Below are 15,159 nucleotides of genomic sequence, written 5' to 3' on the forward strand. Positions count from 1 at the left end.
TATAGGTTTGATGTGATGAACATTCTCTGTATAAATCGATGTAAATTTCGATTGAGGTGATACACATGAAGCTTATACATGCCTCAACGATATTCACATAACGTGTTCAATACCATCTCAAAACTATATACAAGTTATACCGGAAATCATCTCAATGGTGCTCAAATAAATGAACACCTCATGTGTCTTCTTTAAATAAAAAAAAAAAAAGTCAAGTTTTACACCCAAAAAAAATGTCAATTCTTGTTCACTCCGATCCCCATGATAAATATTATACGTATGAATAATATACTTGTGATTAAAATGTTGAGGATCATACCAAAAAAAAAAACGTGAATTAAACCATGGATCAATAATAATAAAAGAAAAATAATCAAAGTCAAAATTATACACAATTACTTACATCATGTTGGTAACTCAACAGTAAGTTTGACAAAAAAAAAAATTTAACATAAACAATGTTCAATATTGTTTTTAGTGCATTGTTTTTTATGAATATCTTCCAGAAATGAATGCTCTCCTGCAGTGAGCTCTTCTGCTCTTCGGGCCTCCAATTCCCAATCAGTCAGCAGCAAAACAAGCATCATGGTCACCATGCACGACATTTGGGCCGCCAAAAGCCCGATCCAAAGGCCCTCAAAATCCATCCCAAAATAGAAAGCCGAGCCCACCGCCACCGGCATTCCCACCAAATAAAAGCATCCCAAGTTAATGTTCGCCCCCACTTTGGGCCGGGCCGTGCCTCTCAAGACGCCGCAGCCCGTAGTCTGCGGGCAGTTTCCGAGCTCGCAGAGCCCGATTATCGGCAGGACGAGTGATGTCAATGCGGTTATGTCTTTATCCGTAGTGAACATGGAAGCCCATTTATTTCTAACCGACACCGCAAAAAACAAGGCGGAGAAACCCAGAAAAAAGCTGCCGGAAAGCCCCACCACGGAGGCGAGCTTTGCTCTCTCCGGCCGGCCGCCGCCTATCTCGTTGCTGACTCTTGTCGACACGCTGAAGCTTAAAGAAGATGGGAATATGTATATGAGCGCGGTGGTCTGAATAAGTATCCCCATGGAAGCAACCGTGGCTTTCGGGCTCGAAAGAAGCCCGCAGAGAAGGATCATGATTTCATACCACCACCATTCGAGACACACTGAGATGCAGCTGGGTATGGCTAAATTCAGAAGTGTTTTCCATCCCTTTAAGTTTAAGCACTCCATCGATAAACCACCCCACGTTTTCTGATACACTCCAGACAAGATTATGTAAACGATCAACGAAGCCACGAGGTTAAAGTTGGTCCAAATTCCACCTAAAGCTATCCCCTTGATGCCTAAACGGAGCTTCGAAACAAGAAGGTAGTTTATAGGAACATGCAAGAGGATCGAAACCGCGGCGCAGAGTGTAAGAGGTATGGTGATGGACTGTGTTCTGAGGTAGATTCTGAGGGGATGAATGAGAGATTGAGCGAAAAGATCAGGAATGGAGAAGACTAAATACGTTTGAGCTTGTGTTGCAATGGCTTCATCTTGCCCACAAAAAATGAGGAGCTTTTTAACGTTTAACCACAAAAGGGAAACTGGGAAGGAAGTGAAAATGAGTAAAAGAGCAGTCTTTTGCAGGTAAAGGCCAAGAAGAGAGTATTTCTTGGCTCCAAAAGCTTGTCCGCAGATGGGTTCCATTCCCATGGCTAAACCGGAGAGGATGGAATATCCGGTGATGTTAGCGAACCCGATTGCCAAGGAGCCGCCGGCTAAGGCCAAGTCTCCTAACTGGCCAAGAAAAAGCATGGATATCATGGACCGGGAGTAAAGAAGAAGGCCGGTTAGGATCATTGGTAGGGCTATTTTGGCTAAGGAGATGGCTTCTTGGATGATTTGAGAGGAACCGGTGGTGGGTTTCGCGGTTTGGTTTTCTTGGTGGGTTGTGGAGGTTTTGGGGATCAAAGGGGTCATGAACATGTTGGATCCCTGGGGTTTGATGGGAAGATCAGTATTGTGCTTTTGTTGGCACATGATGATTTCTTGTGGGGTTTAGGAGGGGAGTTTTTATCAAGAGGGAAATGAAAAAAGGGTTCTAAGAATTGGGGGTATTTATAGTGTTATTTTGGGTGGGTTTTTGTGTGAAGCTGGCCATTGGTGAAAGACAGCAAATTAGAGGCATGTTGGTGGCATTTCACACTGCCAATAAACACTGCCGTCAAGTGTAAACAAATGAAGTTCAAAGTGTCAGCAATCTTTATGTACTGATTCAGATTCTTTTATTTAGAGTCAATATAATAAATTATCCCTATTTTTTTTTTCCTCTCTACATAGGCAAAACGTACAACACTTGTTTGGTAAAAAAAGAAGGTGTTAAAAATCTGTGTTTGGATGGTCTCATATCATGTTGTGGAGCAAGGCTGTTAAGGGCCCAAGCTATGCTGTGTTCTCCCACAAATTGAGAGGAAAATTTAGATTTTTTAAAACAAAATCTAATCATTTTCTCACGGCATTGACTTATCAAATCATGTTCCGTCCCACATCCGATCTCATATCATATGAGTTATAAATAAATTATATTTGCCAAGAAACTTTACGGTAACACCAAATATATGAAGTTGTGCAAGTAAATTATTAGTCTCCAAATATGAAACGGACCCTTTAGGCGGGGCTATATTGGTGTGTTTTTTTTAATTAAAAAAAATTACACACGACTTCTTATTTATTAATTATTGTGTTATGATTTATGATTATATACTTGTTTTTTACAAACACTTGCATGTATTCCAATAAAAGACGTATGGTATGGTCAAGTAAGCGTGTGGAAATTTTCTTCACGCAAGGGAAAGTACCAAATTTTGCATGTCGAGACCGCTGTTAGTGGAACAAATGGATGGAAAAGTACGAGTTGTCCCAAAAAAGGAGGGGGGGGGGGGGGGGGGGGGGGGGGGGGGGGGGGGGGGGGAAGAGAAGTATCGAATTGCTTGACGGGTTAATCACAAAGTTGGTCCCTTGGGGACAAAAGGTGAATATGCTTCATTTTTGCAGGTCCATGAACTTGCCAGCCCAAAATTTTATCGTTATTTTAATTCCTCGTTATGGTATAAAAGTGCAACCATATTGAATTTGTCAACTCAAACTAAGTTTGTAGTCTTTTGTTCGAAAGCTTCTAGAGTAATTTTGCTCTCAAGACTTTTTTTTTTTTGTTTGACTCATGCTCTCAAACTTAAGTTTCAATATATTTTACAGTTTTACACCCCAATGTCGTGCTCTTTTTCGCGGTGAAGGTGGGGGGATTGGACACGTATCGCTTTTAAATTGGATTCCTGAATCTGAATTTGAAATGAATGGCACGCATGCAGCCGTTATATTGGATAATTGCATGCAAACATTCTATCTTCTGTTTAAAATATTGATTTCTTTTTGTTTAGACACTAAAAAGATTGAAATAAAGGACAATCCAAATTTGACTTCTTTCTTTATATTTATTTATATATATGCATACACTATACATTGAAAAATGTTACCACGCATGTTTCTTTTGTACAGTATAATCAATAATGGATTGTGCGACCACTGTTAAAAACTTAAAAGTTCTTGAACCATGGATTGTGCGACCACTGTTAAAAACTTAAAAGTTCTTAAAAACTTTTGAATAAATTTTAAAGGATATTTAATATGAAATTTTTTTCGAAAACAATTGTCCCTTGTAGTGATTAAACCCTCCCCTCTTAACGAGCCGTAAGCTACTTCCAAATGCAAAAAACCAAACTCAAGGCTTTTGGTAGTTTACTTGTATTTTATGGAAGTTAGCCATCTTTTTCCAGTCTCTTTTTTAATTATAATCGATCATAATTATGCCCACATTTTTCAATTATAAGCGGAAGAATTTTACGCAAGTTTTGCAGTACCATATTTAAATATAGATTTTGTCCGTAATCAAGAGTCTACTTTCTCACAAGTCTCAAATCTCAATGGTCCAATGTGACCGACCAACTCAAGAACATCGTTTCGTGCCTGACATAATAAATGAATAGATTGATTTTTCAAATCGTGATATCCACTACAATAAATAATAAGATGCCATTTTTTCCCCTTTTGGAATGATATCGCTACAGCATTAAGAAAACACAACATTACTTCATATAATTTTACCACAAAGCGTTACATCCCAACACTCCGGAGAAGGCCATGAGTGTACACGAAGGGATTCATTGAGCGCAAGTAGAGAAATCATTTCCAAAAATGGTCGAGGGTGGGTAACGAAATTTATTTTGTGCATCCAAAACAAACAATATAAGCAATAAGAGCAAAAAATAATAACAACAACAATAACAATAATAATAATAGCACTAATATAGTTGAGTCAACAAGGATTACAGTTACATAAACAACTAGTATCTTAGGGAAGAAACGACGGATCAAGAGCCGCAATGCGGAGATCAAAGAGCAAGTCTTAACATGAACTTAACAAAAATAACAGCAGGGATTCATCAGCATACCTGGCTGAAAGTCCATGAAGTGAAGTTCAATGGACCAGGCTACCATGTCTTTGCAGATGTCTGCAATCAAGACTGAGATCGAGATCTCCCTCTGGCCACGGGGGATCGACTGGATCATAGAAATTGGTTAGATTAGGAATTATTGACTTAATATATCAGTTAAAAATAGCAGTTGGATACAGAGACAAACGGGTGAAACATTAAAAGAGTCATACCTCCCATATCGCTCTTGTGGAGGGCTTTCTCCATCACTGTAAGCAGGTTTCAGCTCACTATCAAAATCATCAAGGCCGACTCTCTGTCTTTGCCCTCTTGGAGGACTTGGGCTCGAACCCTGACCATAATCCGGAGTTGCTCTTTTCCCATCAAGGCCGACTCTCTGTCTTTGCCCTCTTGGAGGACTTGGGCTCGAACCCTGACCATAATCTGGAATTGCTCTTTTCCCAGGGCTGGGGCTGCGCACCATAACATCGTCAGACCTGTTCCTCAGAGGAACTGAGTTGTGTTTGTCATTGTAAAGAGAGTCTCGTTCTTTCCTGGGACTAGTGCTGAGGCCACGACCATATTTAGGCTCACTTTCTTTGTGGCTGGGGCTCAGACTAGACCTAACATCATACTTAGGACTTGCTCGCTCTCGACGACGTGGACTTGGGCTACGTCCATTATTGTGTCCATAGTCAGGACTTCCCCTTTCCCTTCTGGGACTGGGAGATCGCATCCGGTCATAGCCTCTCGCAGGTGATCTATCACGGGCTCGATCGGGACTATAACCATTTCGCCTAGCATCATCATCCTTGATAGCAAACTCAACGGTTATGACTCGATCCAACAGTTTACTGTGTCAAAAATCCAAAATAATTGAATATTAGGCAACACTGACATCAATTACGAGCACTAGAGTAAACCACATCTGGCAGAACATTATTTACCTTAAATTAGTAGCATCCAAAGCTTTAATTGCATCATCGAGAGATTCATACTGAATAAATGCAAAATTCTTCCTGATCCTTACATTCAGAATTTTCCCGTAAGGATCAAAATGTTTTTCCAAATCCCTTGTTCTGGTATGATATGGGTCAAAGTTGATGACAAAAAGGGTCTTTGAGGGTCTTGAATTAGACGAAGATTTTCTAGAGGACTCAGGACGCCTGATACCCCGGTCTCGTTCTTGCTGCAGCAAAACAAAAGCTAGGACCGATAAAAATCATTCAAATAACAATGGCCAGCAGGCTACAGCACCAACAGAATCTCACATATTAAAGTTACCTTAGTCCACTCAACACGAAGTTTACGCCCCTTTCTACCAAATTCAATTCGGTCAAGTGCGCGTATGGCATCCTCTGCATCTCTATCATCTTCCATGTAAACGAAAGCAAAACCTGATAATATTAAAGGTAAAACATCAACGTTTTAGTATGCTAGTGCTTTTACAGTAAAATAATCTATTCAAAATAGAATTCTCTCGTATGCAACTCGTATATTAAAATACTTTGTCCAGAAATTGGCAAACAAGCTACCCTTTCACTCGATAATATTAGTAAAGATCAGTCTTGTCTATCCAGAAGCTACCGATCAGTTGAATAGTAACAGACCTTGGCTAGTGATCTAAGCAATGTCAAGGGACAATATCCAGATGTGGATGTCTCATAACAAATAATGTAAAAATGAGTGCCTTTTCTCCAAATTTTTGGCTGCCTCAGCTCCGAGGTCTGCATGTGTAACATGGGCAAGTGAAGGATGGGCAAATATCGTGCAGAATGAAGGCAATAATGACTTGGGAAAACGTGTGATGATGATGCCATGGATGCTCAGAGGGCTCTTCTAGGAAATTAGATGAGGTTTCTTGTTACCACCAGGAAATGAGATGTGGAAGTCAGGAATCATATGGACATTGCATTGAAATCCTGCGCCAAAGAATTAGTTGAGTATGGGGGTCTCACACTTTAATGAGATAAACTTTTCTTTTCTCTTTTTAACATATGTTGACAACCAGTTAAACTTGACAAGGAAACATTTCAGTGCCAATAACCACGTTTCAGAATACACTATGCTGGAAAAGCGCCAGTCTGCATTTGGATCTTCCATTAATTGTTAGCAGAGCCTCCTTTAACTTCTTACTCTCCTCGGGGGAAAAGATGGAAGGTTCGCGCTAAAATTTTCTTATCATCATTGCTCTCATGAGCTGTAACTTACACAAATACATAATCTAAATAGAGGTTTAATTACACATTAACACAACCATACCTGCCTCTTTGAGGATTATTGATACCAAAATAGTGTTTCAGTAAGCAGCAAGCTCAAAATTTCCAACCATATTCACTTCTCACGAAGACTAACTAGTTTGAGAAGTTTCTCACGCAAGAAATAAACCAGTCTCCACCAGATGAACTACTTCCAGGGAGGAAAAAAAAAAAAAAAAAAAGAGCATAACAGTGTTTTATGCAAACCACAGGACTCGAGTCAAGGCCAGCAGAAAGTAATTCTTCTGTCTCAAAGTAAAGATAAATTATTCACACGTGATTATAGCAGGATCCATAGTGAAGTCACGATCACAAGCAAGATGAATGAAAAGAGCTTATTTTTTAGAGCAATATTGCTTCATTCATACTTATAAAATGGAACACTGATCCTGCATTGCAAATTTGCAACTGCAACCCCCCACCCACATTCCTAACTTTTGCATGCATCAACCCATTGAATCGTACTTACCAGACTTCATATCAACTCTATCAACTTTTCCATATCTTCTAAAGAGTCTTTCAAGATCAGACTGTCGTGCGTCATACTCGAAATTTCCACAGAAAATTGACCTCATGTCACCTGAATGTAAAACCCGTAAAGACCTCAATTCAGAATGTAAAAAAAAAAAATTTATGCAAAAGCAAACACCAAAACACTAAATTGAAAGTTCTAGTTTCTGTAAATCAACTGACTGAAGACAATACTATATGAGTTTTACTTTTAAAACACATTGCCAATTAACTCAAGCAAGGCAACTTATAAGACTCTCAAACAAATACCGCATACAACTCAAAGTCTAAAAGTGTCCGCTACTCTGCCTCACAAATCAATACCCCAAGATTGTTACTCTTTACTGTCCGTGACCATAAAACCAATTACAGAAAGCAATCCCACTTCACTTAGTTGATTATTGAGTTTTGTTGGATCAATGACATCTTGTAACTCATTCATGCGGCTATTTATTTATAAAACAAATTATGCAAAGGAAACAGATATGAGAATACAAGAAGGGCGACTTATAATATCATATCCGCAAGTACAAGAAAGATAAAAACATTTTCTCCAATAATTTTAGTCAACACGTGTGTAACATTCTACTTAGACAGTAACCATCAGATTAATTGTTCTATCTCAAAACAATAAAATACTTTGTAAGTTTAGTTCTAGGATCAACTAAAGCTTTTAACAGAGGACATGGCCAGAAATCCCCATTATGTGCCATAGAGGGTGCATCGTCTGCATAAAAAACCAGCTCCTTTTCAGAAACCTTTGCTGATTCAAAGACAAATTCAAGGTCTTGGGCACATGTTTGAACTCACAGAATTATGAATCTCCATTTATTTAGAATGAGGACTGGGGATTCCACAGGAGTAACTCAATTACGAAACTTATTTAATCAACATAGCAACATCCATTAACCAGTTTGGATTTCCATGGCCATCACACAGGACATTTAATTACAAATGGTACATGAATAGGCGATTGAACAGAAATATAACCACGGTCCACTCTCCATGGAAATTTAAAAAATAAACAGTAATAAGAAGGAAAATGGAGAACGAAAATCAAGCATTACGCACAAAAAAACTAAGACCGCACATGCATAGATTATTACGAAAATACAATCCCTATTTAAAAATTTTAAAACAACAATTCGCCTGAAAATTGACGTCAATTATAATAACCCCGGAAACAAGTAATATTCAAAAAACAAGAGGAAAAAAGCTGAAAAAAATCGAGATCCTAAAACAACAGATCGGAGTAAAATATAAACAAAACAGGGAGGATCCAATGGCGGAAAACTATTGAAATGAATTAAGAGGGGGAGCTTACCTTCGGAATCGTTGAAACCCTAGCAATGGATGGAGAGAGAGATGTTGCAAAAACGAACTTTTCGATATATCGAACAAATAAATCGTATTGCCGGACTGGGCTTGTTAATAGAATATTTATAGGGAAAATTGGTTTTTCGGTCTCACGGCCCACGGGCTTGTGCGATTTTGATTTTTTTAATTTTTTTTATTTTTTTTGAATCATTTTATTTTGAAATTTCAAGTTTGTTATCTTCGTTTTTTTTATTAAAAATTAATAATTTTAATTATTTTTCAGACTTGACAGTGATATATAATAATGTGATGATGAAATGATGCTGATAAGTAATACGTACTACATCAGTAATCTCGGTTAAAAAAATGATTAAAATTATAAAAACGAAAAATTATAAGACTAAATTTGAAATTTTACATCATAAAAAAATTAAAATAACAAAATTACATGATCGAAAATATATTTTTTCCCAATACTTATAATCGAGTCTGGTTTTGAGGTGTGGTTTGCAACAAATTTTAAAATAATAATAATAATATAATAAATAAATAAATAAAAAGTATGTCTTTTATGAGTTGATATCATATATTTTTATTCATGAGACAGATCAACCATTTTTATAATTGCAATAAAAAGTAATGTCAATTTCGTCTTAGACGGATCAATCATGTTTATATTTACGATAAAAAATAATATTTTGTCATAAAAAAATATTACTTGTTCATGTGTGACTTAATGAAGAGATCCAAGTCACAAAACTTACCCGTGAAATCATCTCATATAAGTTCTTATGATAAAAAAAATACCAATTAAATGCAATATGCATATGACTTGGTTTCTAGTTTACAGATTTTTCGGATAATTAATCATTATAAATTACATTAAAATTAAGAATTTTAGAAATATTATTATGATTAATTGAATAATTACTTCTTTTGGATTTTTAGATTATGGATAATAAATGCATGTTATGATTATACAATGATACAAATACAATGTGTAATCATTTTACATCCTTCATCTAAATTTTTTTTTTTCAAATGTCATTGTTTTTTTTTTCTCCATCTATAGTCACCAGCCTTATGTTTCAACGATGTAATGATATAATATATTAATTTCTACTGAAAAACATCAAATGAGCTTTCGCAAAACAATAAAAATAAATAATATTCTTTCAAAAACAAAGTTACAAACCCCGTACGGGTACTAGAACAAGAATGATTGCTTGGGCAACCCACAAGCTGAGAAATGCCCAGGTCTTAGCTCAAACAAACTACGCCCTTGTTGTATGTTTCCATCCACAAGCTTCTAAAACACACAGAACGATGAATCCCAGTCCCATTTAAACATGAAGCTACGAGAAAAGAATCACCTTTACACTGCACAATACCAACGTTCTGGAAATATATGGAGGCATACTCCGCAAAACGCATGAAACAGGAGATCATTTTCGCACGATTTTTGTTCTGACACCACCTAAGACAACAACAAATGATAAGGTTAAGCTTGCACAATCTTATGGAAGCTTGTAAGCATCAAAGAGAAATACTTAAGTTGTAGGTACTAGGATCTGAAATACATGGACAATGGAAGGTGACAATACCAGTGTTCGGTAACCTCAGCCGAGTATATAATTGAATTCCCTCTTAACTAAAATTTGGGGGTCCACAAAGGGAAATACATGATTCCATTTCCTGGTAAAAAAAAATGTAGGTTATACCTTCTGCTTCCTCAAATTGTACTTCTTTCACTACTTCAGCAGCTGCATTGTACTCAAACCTGCTAGATTGAAATTCATCTGTGATTACACAGGACAAAAAGGCAGTTCAAGATCCTATCGAATTTCAAAGTTACCACAATCGAAATTTTAAATCATGTAAGTCCATGCGCGGCTAGTTTAGAACTAAGATCAGATGGCGACAGAAAACGTAGCTTATTTATCCCTAATAGTTTGTATGCACATATGATATTATAGGATGTTGTCAGAGAAGCAGGACTTACAAGAGATCAATTCTTCTAATCAGTTATTAAAAACTAAACGTAATACAGACAAAAATGCTGAGCTTTGAATAAGATTCAGTCAGATTTACCTGTTAGACCGAGAAACCTCGAGTTCATAGTCAGATGCACTCTTAGTAGTCTCCACGAAGACGGCCACTATTTCAGTCTTTCTGGTACTAGCCATGAGTAGATCATACTCGGTAGGAATAATAATGGCCAAGAAATTATCACATAGTTCACTCGAGCATAGCTTCTCCACAGCTGCTAGGGCTATTCTTCTTTTGAGCGAGTCAGTATCAGGATCCACGATGTAAATTGCAAAATCAGTAATCAGAAGAAAACGGAGTTTCATCTTCCCTGAGCAAGTGAACTTTAGAACTTTATCCGCAAATAGAACCTTCCGATCACCTGCACACTCCGAATCGTGCAAAACACATGATTTTCAAGATAGCAACATTTACACAATGATCCAAGCTTCGGAATATCAGAGACTGATCGTAGAGCCACTTTTTTGGCTGGACTAAATGCCTGTTTAATTTTTGTTCATATGTGCAAGAAGATGCAGAATCTTTTTAAATAAACAGCATATTTCGATGGTACACACATTAAAAAAAAAAGGAAAAGAAAACTTTTGTGTTCTGTTACCATGAATATAAACCTTTTTAAGAAACATAATGCTGCAACTATTAAAGCTACACTTTTCATCTTTTGGATTCTAAGATGAGTGTTTTTTGCACAAAAACTAGGTCAAAGATGGAGTCACTTTAGAAAACAAGCGTTTGCCTCACAAACTATGATATTTCGATTTTTGTAAGAATCCTAATAAGGAAGAATTCAGTTCTCAATTATTCAAAATCCGTTTCTGATAATTAGGTCAAAAACATTTTCCAAAAAAAAAAAAACAAAAAAATCAAAGTCCATTGCATATGGCATGAAATACCAATTAAACTTTAGGTTCGAAAAATGGATAACACCAAACTGAAAATTGGTAAATCGTACCTTGTTTCTCAAGAAGTTTCATAAGATAGGGCCTGGATCGAACATTGATATAATCACCTGTACAATCCCGAAGGCGAGAGGATTTCCAGCCGTCCTTGATTCCCACGAACAGATTTTGATTCTCCTTCGAGGCGCCATCATTTACATTATCAGATGCGGAATCGTTGTCGTATCGAGGTGAGTCGATTTGAACCCGAAGGTTTGATAGATAACGCGACATCTGAGCAGTATTGGTGGTGGAGATGATTGGAAGAGACGATGGAGCCTAGTCTAAAATATTTATGGCGTCAACTGCGCATTAATTAATATTTATTTGCTGTATCTCTGTACCGTACATTGGATTAGGTGGTGTCGGGGGGCAATGAATCATTAGAACAGCAGCAAAATTCAAACAAGAATCAAGAAAAAGAGACATCAAATGAATTTGTGAAATCTGTTGACTTGGTATTATTTAAATAATAACACGATATTAAAAAAACTACAGCACAAGTTTAGAATCTTCATTTAAAACAGCATGTTGGCCCTTCAATTAGACAAGAGATTTCCAGTGTTAAACAAATACAGGCAAAAATGGGTTCAAAACAATTGCTAGAATACTGATGTTATCTGTTCGTATGCAAGCCATAACAGAATGGCGATGACAGTATCCCTGAACAAGTCTTTGGCAATGTTGATAATCCAACCATAGCTACCATTCCCATAAGGCTTCTTCCCGGCTAAGTCTTTGAATCGAAGGTTCCCTTGATCCGATATGAGTGAGTATATAACGCCGTTAACGTGCCCTTTGCCAATGACACCCACAACTTTCTTGCTCTTGTTCACCGCTTTGCTCCTTTTTAGGGACCAAGCAAGAAACTGAGAAAGAGATCGTCTGTGAGAATAATAGGAGGTCTTCGACCAGTTCGGGGGATTTGGTGAGTGTTTTATTCTCAACCGTGATCCCGCAATCTTCTTTTTTATCAGTATTTCTATGGATGATATACTATTATACTTACAGTATCTCGTTCGTGTATGAGAGGCGGCAATAATGATGGATATGAGAAACTTAACATCTCATATAGGTGAAAGCTGCCATCACTAGTGCTAGATTCCTAATGTCCAAAGAAACACATTATATTATACCAATCTGAGTGTTCACAAAATTGTGTGAGCTTTAAGAAATTCTAGAGTGTTCAACAAAACATGAATAAGATTCTATAGCTGACAACAAAAAACCCCGAGTTATGTTTTAAAATCGTGACTCATTGTCGTCGTCATCAGTTTTCTTTTCGGTGGTTTGTTCAAGTGACACCAGGCATGATCCAACAATTGTCTTTAAGAGCATGTCGTGTGCACGAAGTCAAGTTTACCTGTTTCTTGAAATCTCCTAAGTGTGTGCTAAGAAATTTGATGCAGCAGAGCAATGACTTCGATCTCCAAATAACTAATAAATTTCAGAAAAACAATCACCTCTGTCATCTTGGTCTTGGAGACGTCAGATGATGTTATTCCGCGGATGACAGAGTATACCAAGTTCAATTTCTCATTCCACTTTAGTGAAGTCCATGCTCTCTCAAGCTGAAAATGGCACGATCCACTTTCAATGTGTTAGCCGTGATGATCAAAGTGAAGCCAGAAACACCTTATATGGATACACGATGGAGTGCAGTATATCATGCTGGTCTGTGCTACATGGCTCGAATACTTACAGTTATCTCAATCGGTCTATCTCCCAATACTAATTGAGCACCAATTTCTTCAGCAACCTTCCGAGCTGCACGAAACTGTAAACACGGATCATAGACCTTCTTAGAGGCAACTTGATGGAACAAGTCTATCATCGAAATTCCGAGCATTTACCTCATCTCCAAAAGGACGGTTGATATCTGACGATACTTTTGAAGAGAAGGCAGCCAAGAGCAGGCGTAATGCTAAAGCAGTTTGACCTCCTATAACATCAAAGAAATGGAATAAGTTTCCAAACGGAGAAATTTTCTGATGTATAAATAACCATGGTGTACGCACAAACCCAAGTTAATGCTTCGGCCAACAGCACCGAAAAAGCCAGTTCCACTTAGAGAGAACATGCTTGATTTTAGTTGCTGATTTAGCTCACCGTTCTCAGTAGTGTACATGATCCCAGCCCTGAGGAAAACCTCTGTGACACTTTAGGTTAAGCCGTAATCAAACTGTTTCTGTAAACGGTAAGCTTCTAAATAGTACATGTGGTAGAAAATAAAGGCCTATCCCTATTCACGATAAATCACAAGTTATTGGTATTTTACACAAAGTGTATCTCCCAAATTAATTCATGTTGGTCCTCTATACATCTCATGAATCACTGATAATTAGATAAAAACATAAAATGTCCCAGCAACAGAACAACCGAGAGTGTGCATATAATCCATCACTTACAGAACTGCTGACACCTCAAGAGGCAAAGAGGGAGACCAGGGGAAGCCATGATTGCAATCCCCCGTCATAAACAAGCAGCGAGATTTAACAAGATTTCAACCAAAACCCGCATCAATATCAATTCCAAACTAAAGAACAAGACTTACCTGCTTCTGCAAAGCTCGACAACAACGTTATCGGGCCTAACAGCTCGAATAACCCTTTCAACATCGGAGGCAGACTGTTGGGAAGTATGCGTGGTTCCAATGAGCCAAATGGAATCCGGTTCAACGAAGTCACTTCTCCACGATGGAACTGGCCCGTAATCACTTTTATTAATCATGACCAAGGCCCCATCACGAGCCAGATCAAGTAATTCTGGATGGGTCTCGGCTATTACGGCAGTGGAAAGACCCAAGATTTCGTTCCTAAAGTCGAAATCTGGCGGTGGGGGCGGGATGATGGAGGCTTTACACGAAGGAATCGTGATGGGCTTGAATCTATGAATCTTTCGAAAATGGAATTCGATGGAGAACGGGGCAGAGACTGAAAATGGAAAAGGCGAAACTTTCATGCTCAGGTAGTGTGTGATTCGCATTGGTTTTGCCCGCGAGTGTAATATCTGATTCTATCATTCAATTTCTTTGTTTTTCTTTTTTCTGAAAAATCAGATAGGAAGACTTTTTTTTTTTCCCGAGGATAAATTTGTGTGACTTAGACAATAATTAAGATTCGATGCCAACAAAATAGTGTACAATGACAAATACAAAGATCCACCATAATTTTCACGATTATAGTGTCGAACATGAGCGGGATCAAAGTCTCTTGATTATCATTATTTTGTTTAATTATTCACCGTGAATCTCATCCTAAAAAAATATTTCATGAGTTTATTTATAGGAGAAGATTGTAAACTCAGTTGGGAGTGCTACATCATCATATTTGTCAAGTGTAAGTGTAAAATGCATATACTTTCTCAATATTCCAAGAAATCAATCTTAAAACTGACAAAAAGTGGTGTGTACACAATTTTACTGGAGGATCATTTGAATTTGCCCAATTTATTTGAGTGGGCCAGAAGACCGGTCTCCATATATATGGTGAACTGTGAACAGAATTGGTTCCACTGGTCCTACCCAATTTTTTAACTGTCACGTGGCCCACGCGTTTCTAGTTTCTACTCGGAAAATACCGGGTCAGCTGAACCGGTAAAATCCGTGTGACGTCACATCAAAAAGCATCACTTT

General features: G+C 37.7%; 4 protein-coding genes across 8 annotated transcripts; all 4 read right to left on the reverse strand.

The window, feature by feature from the left end:
* Positions 1–359: 359 nt before the first annotated feature.
* LOC140883361 (protein DETOXIFICATION 49-like) lies at positions 360–2,033 on the reverse strand. The gene has a single exon (XM_073289800.1). It carries the CDS (start codon positions 2,001–2,003, stop codon positions 447–449), a length of 1,557 nt encoding a protein of 518 aa, XP_073145901.1. The 5' UTR covers positions 2,004–2,033; the 3' UTR covers positions 360–446.
* Positions 2,034–4,301: 2,268 nt separating this feature from the next.
* Positions 4,302–8,674, reverse strand: LOC140879327 (serine/arginine-rich splicing factor RS40-like). Of its 3 annotated transcripts, none has more exons than XM_073283004.1 (6): positions 8,546–8,674; positions 7,181–7,291; positions 5,738–5,850; positions 5,401–5,642; positions 4,687–5,307; positions 4,302–4,580 (listed from the first exon to the last, which is right to left on the reverse strand). In XM_073283004.1, exons 2-6 carry the CDS (start codon positions 7,284–7,286, stop codon positions 4,538–4,540), a joined length of 1,125 nt encoding a protein of 374 aa, XP_073139105.1. In that variant the 5' UTR covers positions 7,287–7,291; positions 8,546–8,674; the 3' UTR covers positions 4,302–4,537. The 3 variants fall into 3 exon arrangements, with proteins under 3 accessions (XP_073139105.1, XP_073139106.1, XP_073139107.1); XM_073283005.1 differs by having other exon boundaries at positions 6,064–7,291; positions 8,546–8,599; XM_073283006.1 differs by lacking the exon at positions 8,546–8,674 and having other exon boundaries at positions 5,738–6,375.
* Positions 8,675–9,693: 1,019 nt separating this feature from the next.
* LOC140878385 (uncharacterized) lies at positions 9,694–11,806 on the reverse strand. 2 transcript variants are annotated; one of them, XR_012149332.1, is made up of 4 exons: positions 11,540–11,806; positions 10,630–10,948; positions 10,260–10,337; positions 9,694–10,015 (listed from the first exon to the last, which is right to left on the reverse strand). XR_012149332.1 is itself a non-coding variant. In XM_073281987.1 (4 exons), exons 1-4 carry the CDS (start codon positions 11,757–11,759, stop codon positions 9,984–9,986), a joined length of 630 nt encoding a protein of 209 aa, XP_073138088.1. In that variant the 5' UTR covers positions 11,760–11,806; the 3' UTR covers positions 9,694–9,983. The 2 variants fall into 2 exon arrangements, 1 of the variants encoding a protein (XP_073138088.1); XM_073281987.1 differs by having other exon boundaries at positions 10,260–10,318.
* Positions 11,807–11,958: 152 nt separating this feature from the next.
* Positions 11,959–14,946, reverse strand: LOC140878384 (uncharacterized). Of its 2 annotated transcripts, XM_073281985.1 has the most exons (7): positions 14,080–14,945; positions 13,548–13,663; positions 13,379–13,467; positions 13,228–13,302; positions 12,989–13,096; positions 12,535–12,630; positions 11,959–12,394 (listed from the first exon to the last, which is right to left on the reverse strand). In XM_073281985.1, the coding sequence occupies exons 1-7, from the start codon at positions 14,508–14,510 to the stop codon at positions 12,128–12,130; spliced, it is 1,182 nt and encodes a 393-aa protein (XP_073138086.1). In that variant the 5' UTR covers positions 14,511–14,945; the 3' UTR covers positions 11,959–12,127. The 2 variants fall into 2 exon arrangements, with proteins under 2 accessions (XP_073138086.1, XP_073138087.1); XM_073281986.1 differs by lacking the exon at positions 12,535–12,630 and having other exon boundaries at positions 14,080–14,946.
* Between the last annotated feature and the right edge of the window lie 213 nt (positions 14,947–15,159).

The sequence above is a fragment of the Henckelia pumila genome, chromosome 2 (assembly GCF_033568475.1).
Source record: "Henckelia pumila isolate YLH828 chromosome 2, ASM3356847v2, whole genome shotgun sequence".
NCBI lineage: Eukaryota > Viridiplantae > Streptophyta > Magnoliopsida > Lamiales > Gesneriaceae > Henckelia > Henckelia pumila.

Excerpts from the sequence above, each read along its gene's own strand:
- LOC140883361 (XM_073289800.1), bottom strand. The coding sequence starts at position 2,003 with ATGTGCCAACAAAAGCACAATACTGATCTTCCCATCAAACCCCAGGGA.
- LOC140879327 (XM_073283004.1), bottom strand. The coding sequence starts at position 7,286 with ATGAGGTCAATTTTCTGTGGAAATTTCGAGTATGACGCACGACAGTCT. Across the intron at positions 5,308-5,400 it reads TTGGATGCTACTAATTTAAG|TAAACTGTTGGATCGAGTCA; the intron begins GTAAATAATGTT and ends TTTTTGACACAG. Across the intron at positions 4,581-4,686 it reads CCACAAGAGCGATATGGGAG|TCGATCCCCCGTGGCCAGAG; the intron begins GTATGACTCTTT and ends TCTATGATCCAG.
- LOC140878385 (XM_073281987.1), bottom strand. The coding sequence starts at position 11,759 with ATGTCGCGTTATCTATCAAACCTTCGGGTTCAAATCGACTCACCTCGA. Across the intron at positions 10,949-11,539 it reads GAAACTTCTTGAGAAACAAG|GTGATCGGAAGGTTCTATTT; the intron begins GTACGATTTACC and ends CGGAGTGTGCAG. Across the intron at positions 10,319-10,629 it reads GAGGTTTCTCGGTCTAACAG|GTTTGAGTACAATGCAGCTG; the intron begins GTAAATCTGACT and ends TCAATCTAGCAG.
- LOC140878384 (XM_073281985.1), bottom strand. The coding sequence starts at position 14,510 with ATGCGAATCACACACTACCTGAGCATGAAAGTTTCGCCTTTTCCATTT. Across the intron at positions 13,468-13,547 it reads TGGCCGAAGCATTAACTTGG|GAGGTCAAACTGCTTTAGCA; the intron begins GTTTGTGCGTAC and ends TTGATGTTATAG. Across the intron at positions 12,631-12,988 it reads CCAAGACCAAGATGACAGAG|GAATCTAGCACTAGTGATGG; the intron begins GTGATTGTTTTT and ends TTTGGACATTAG.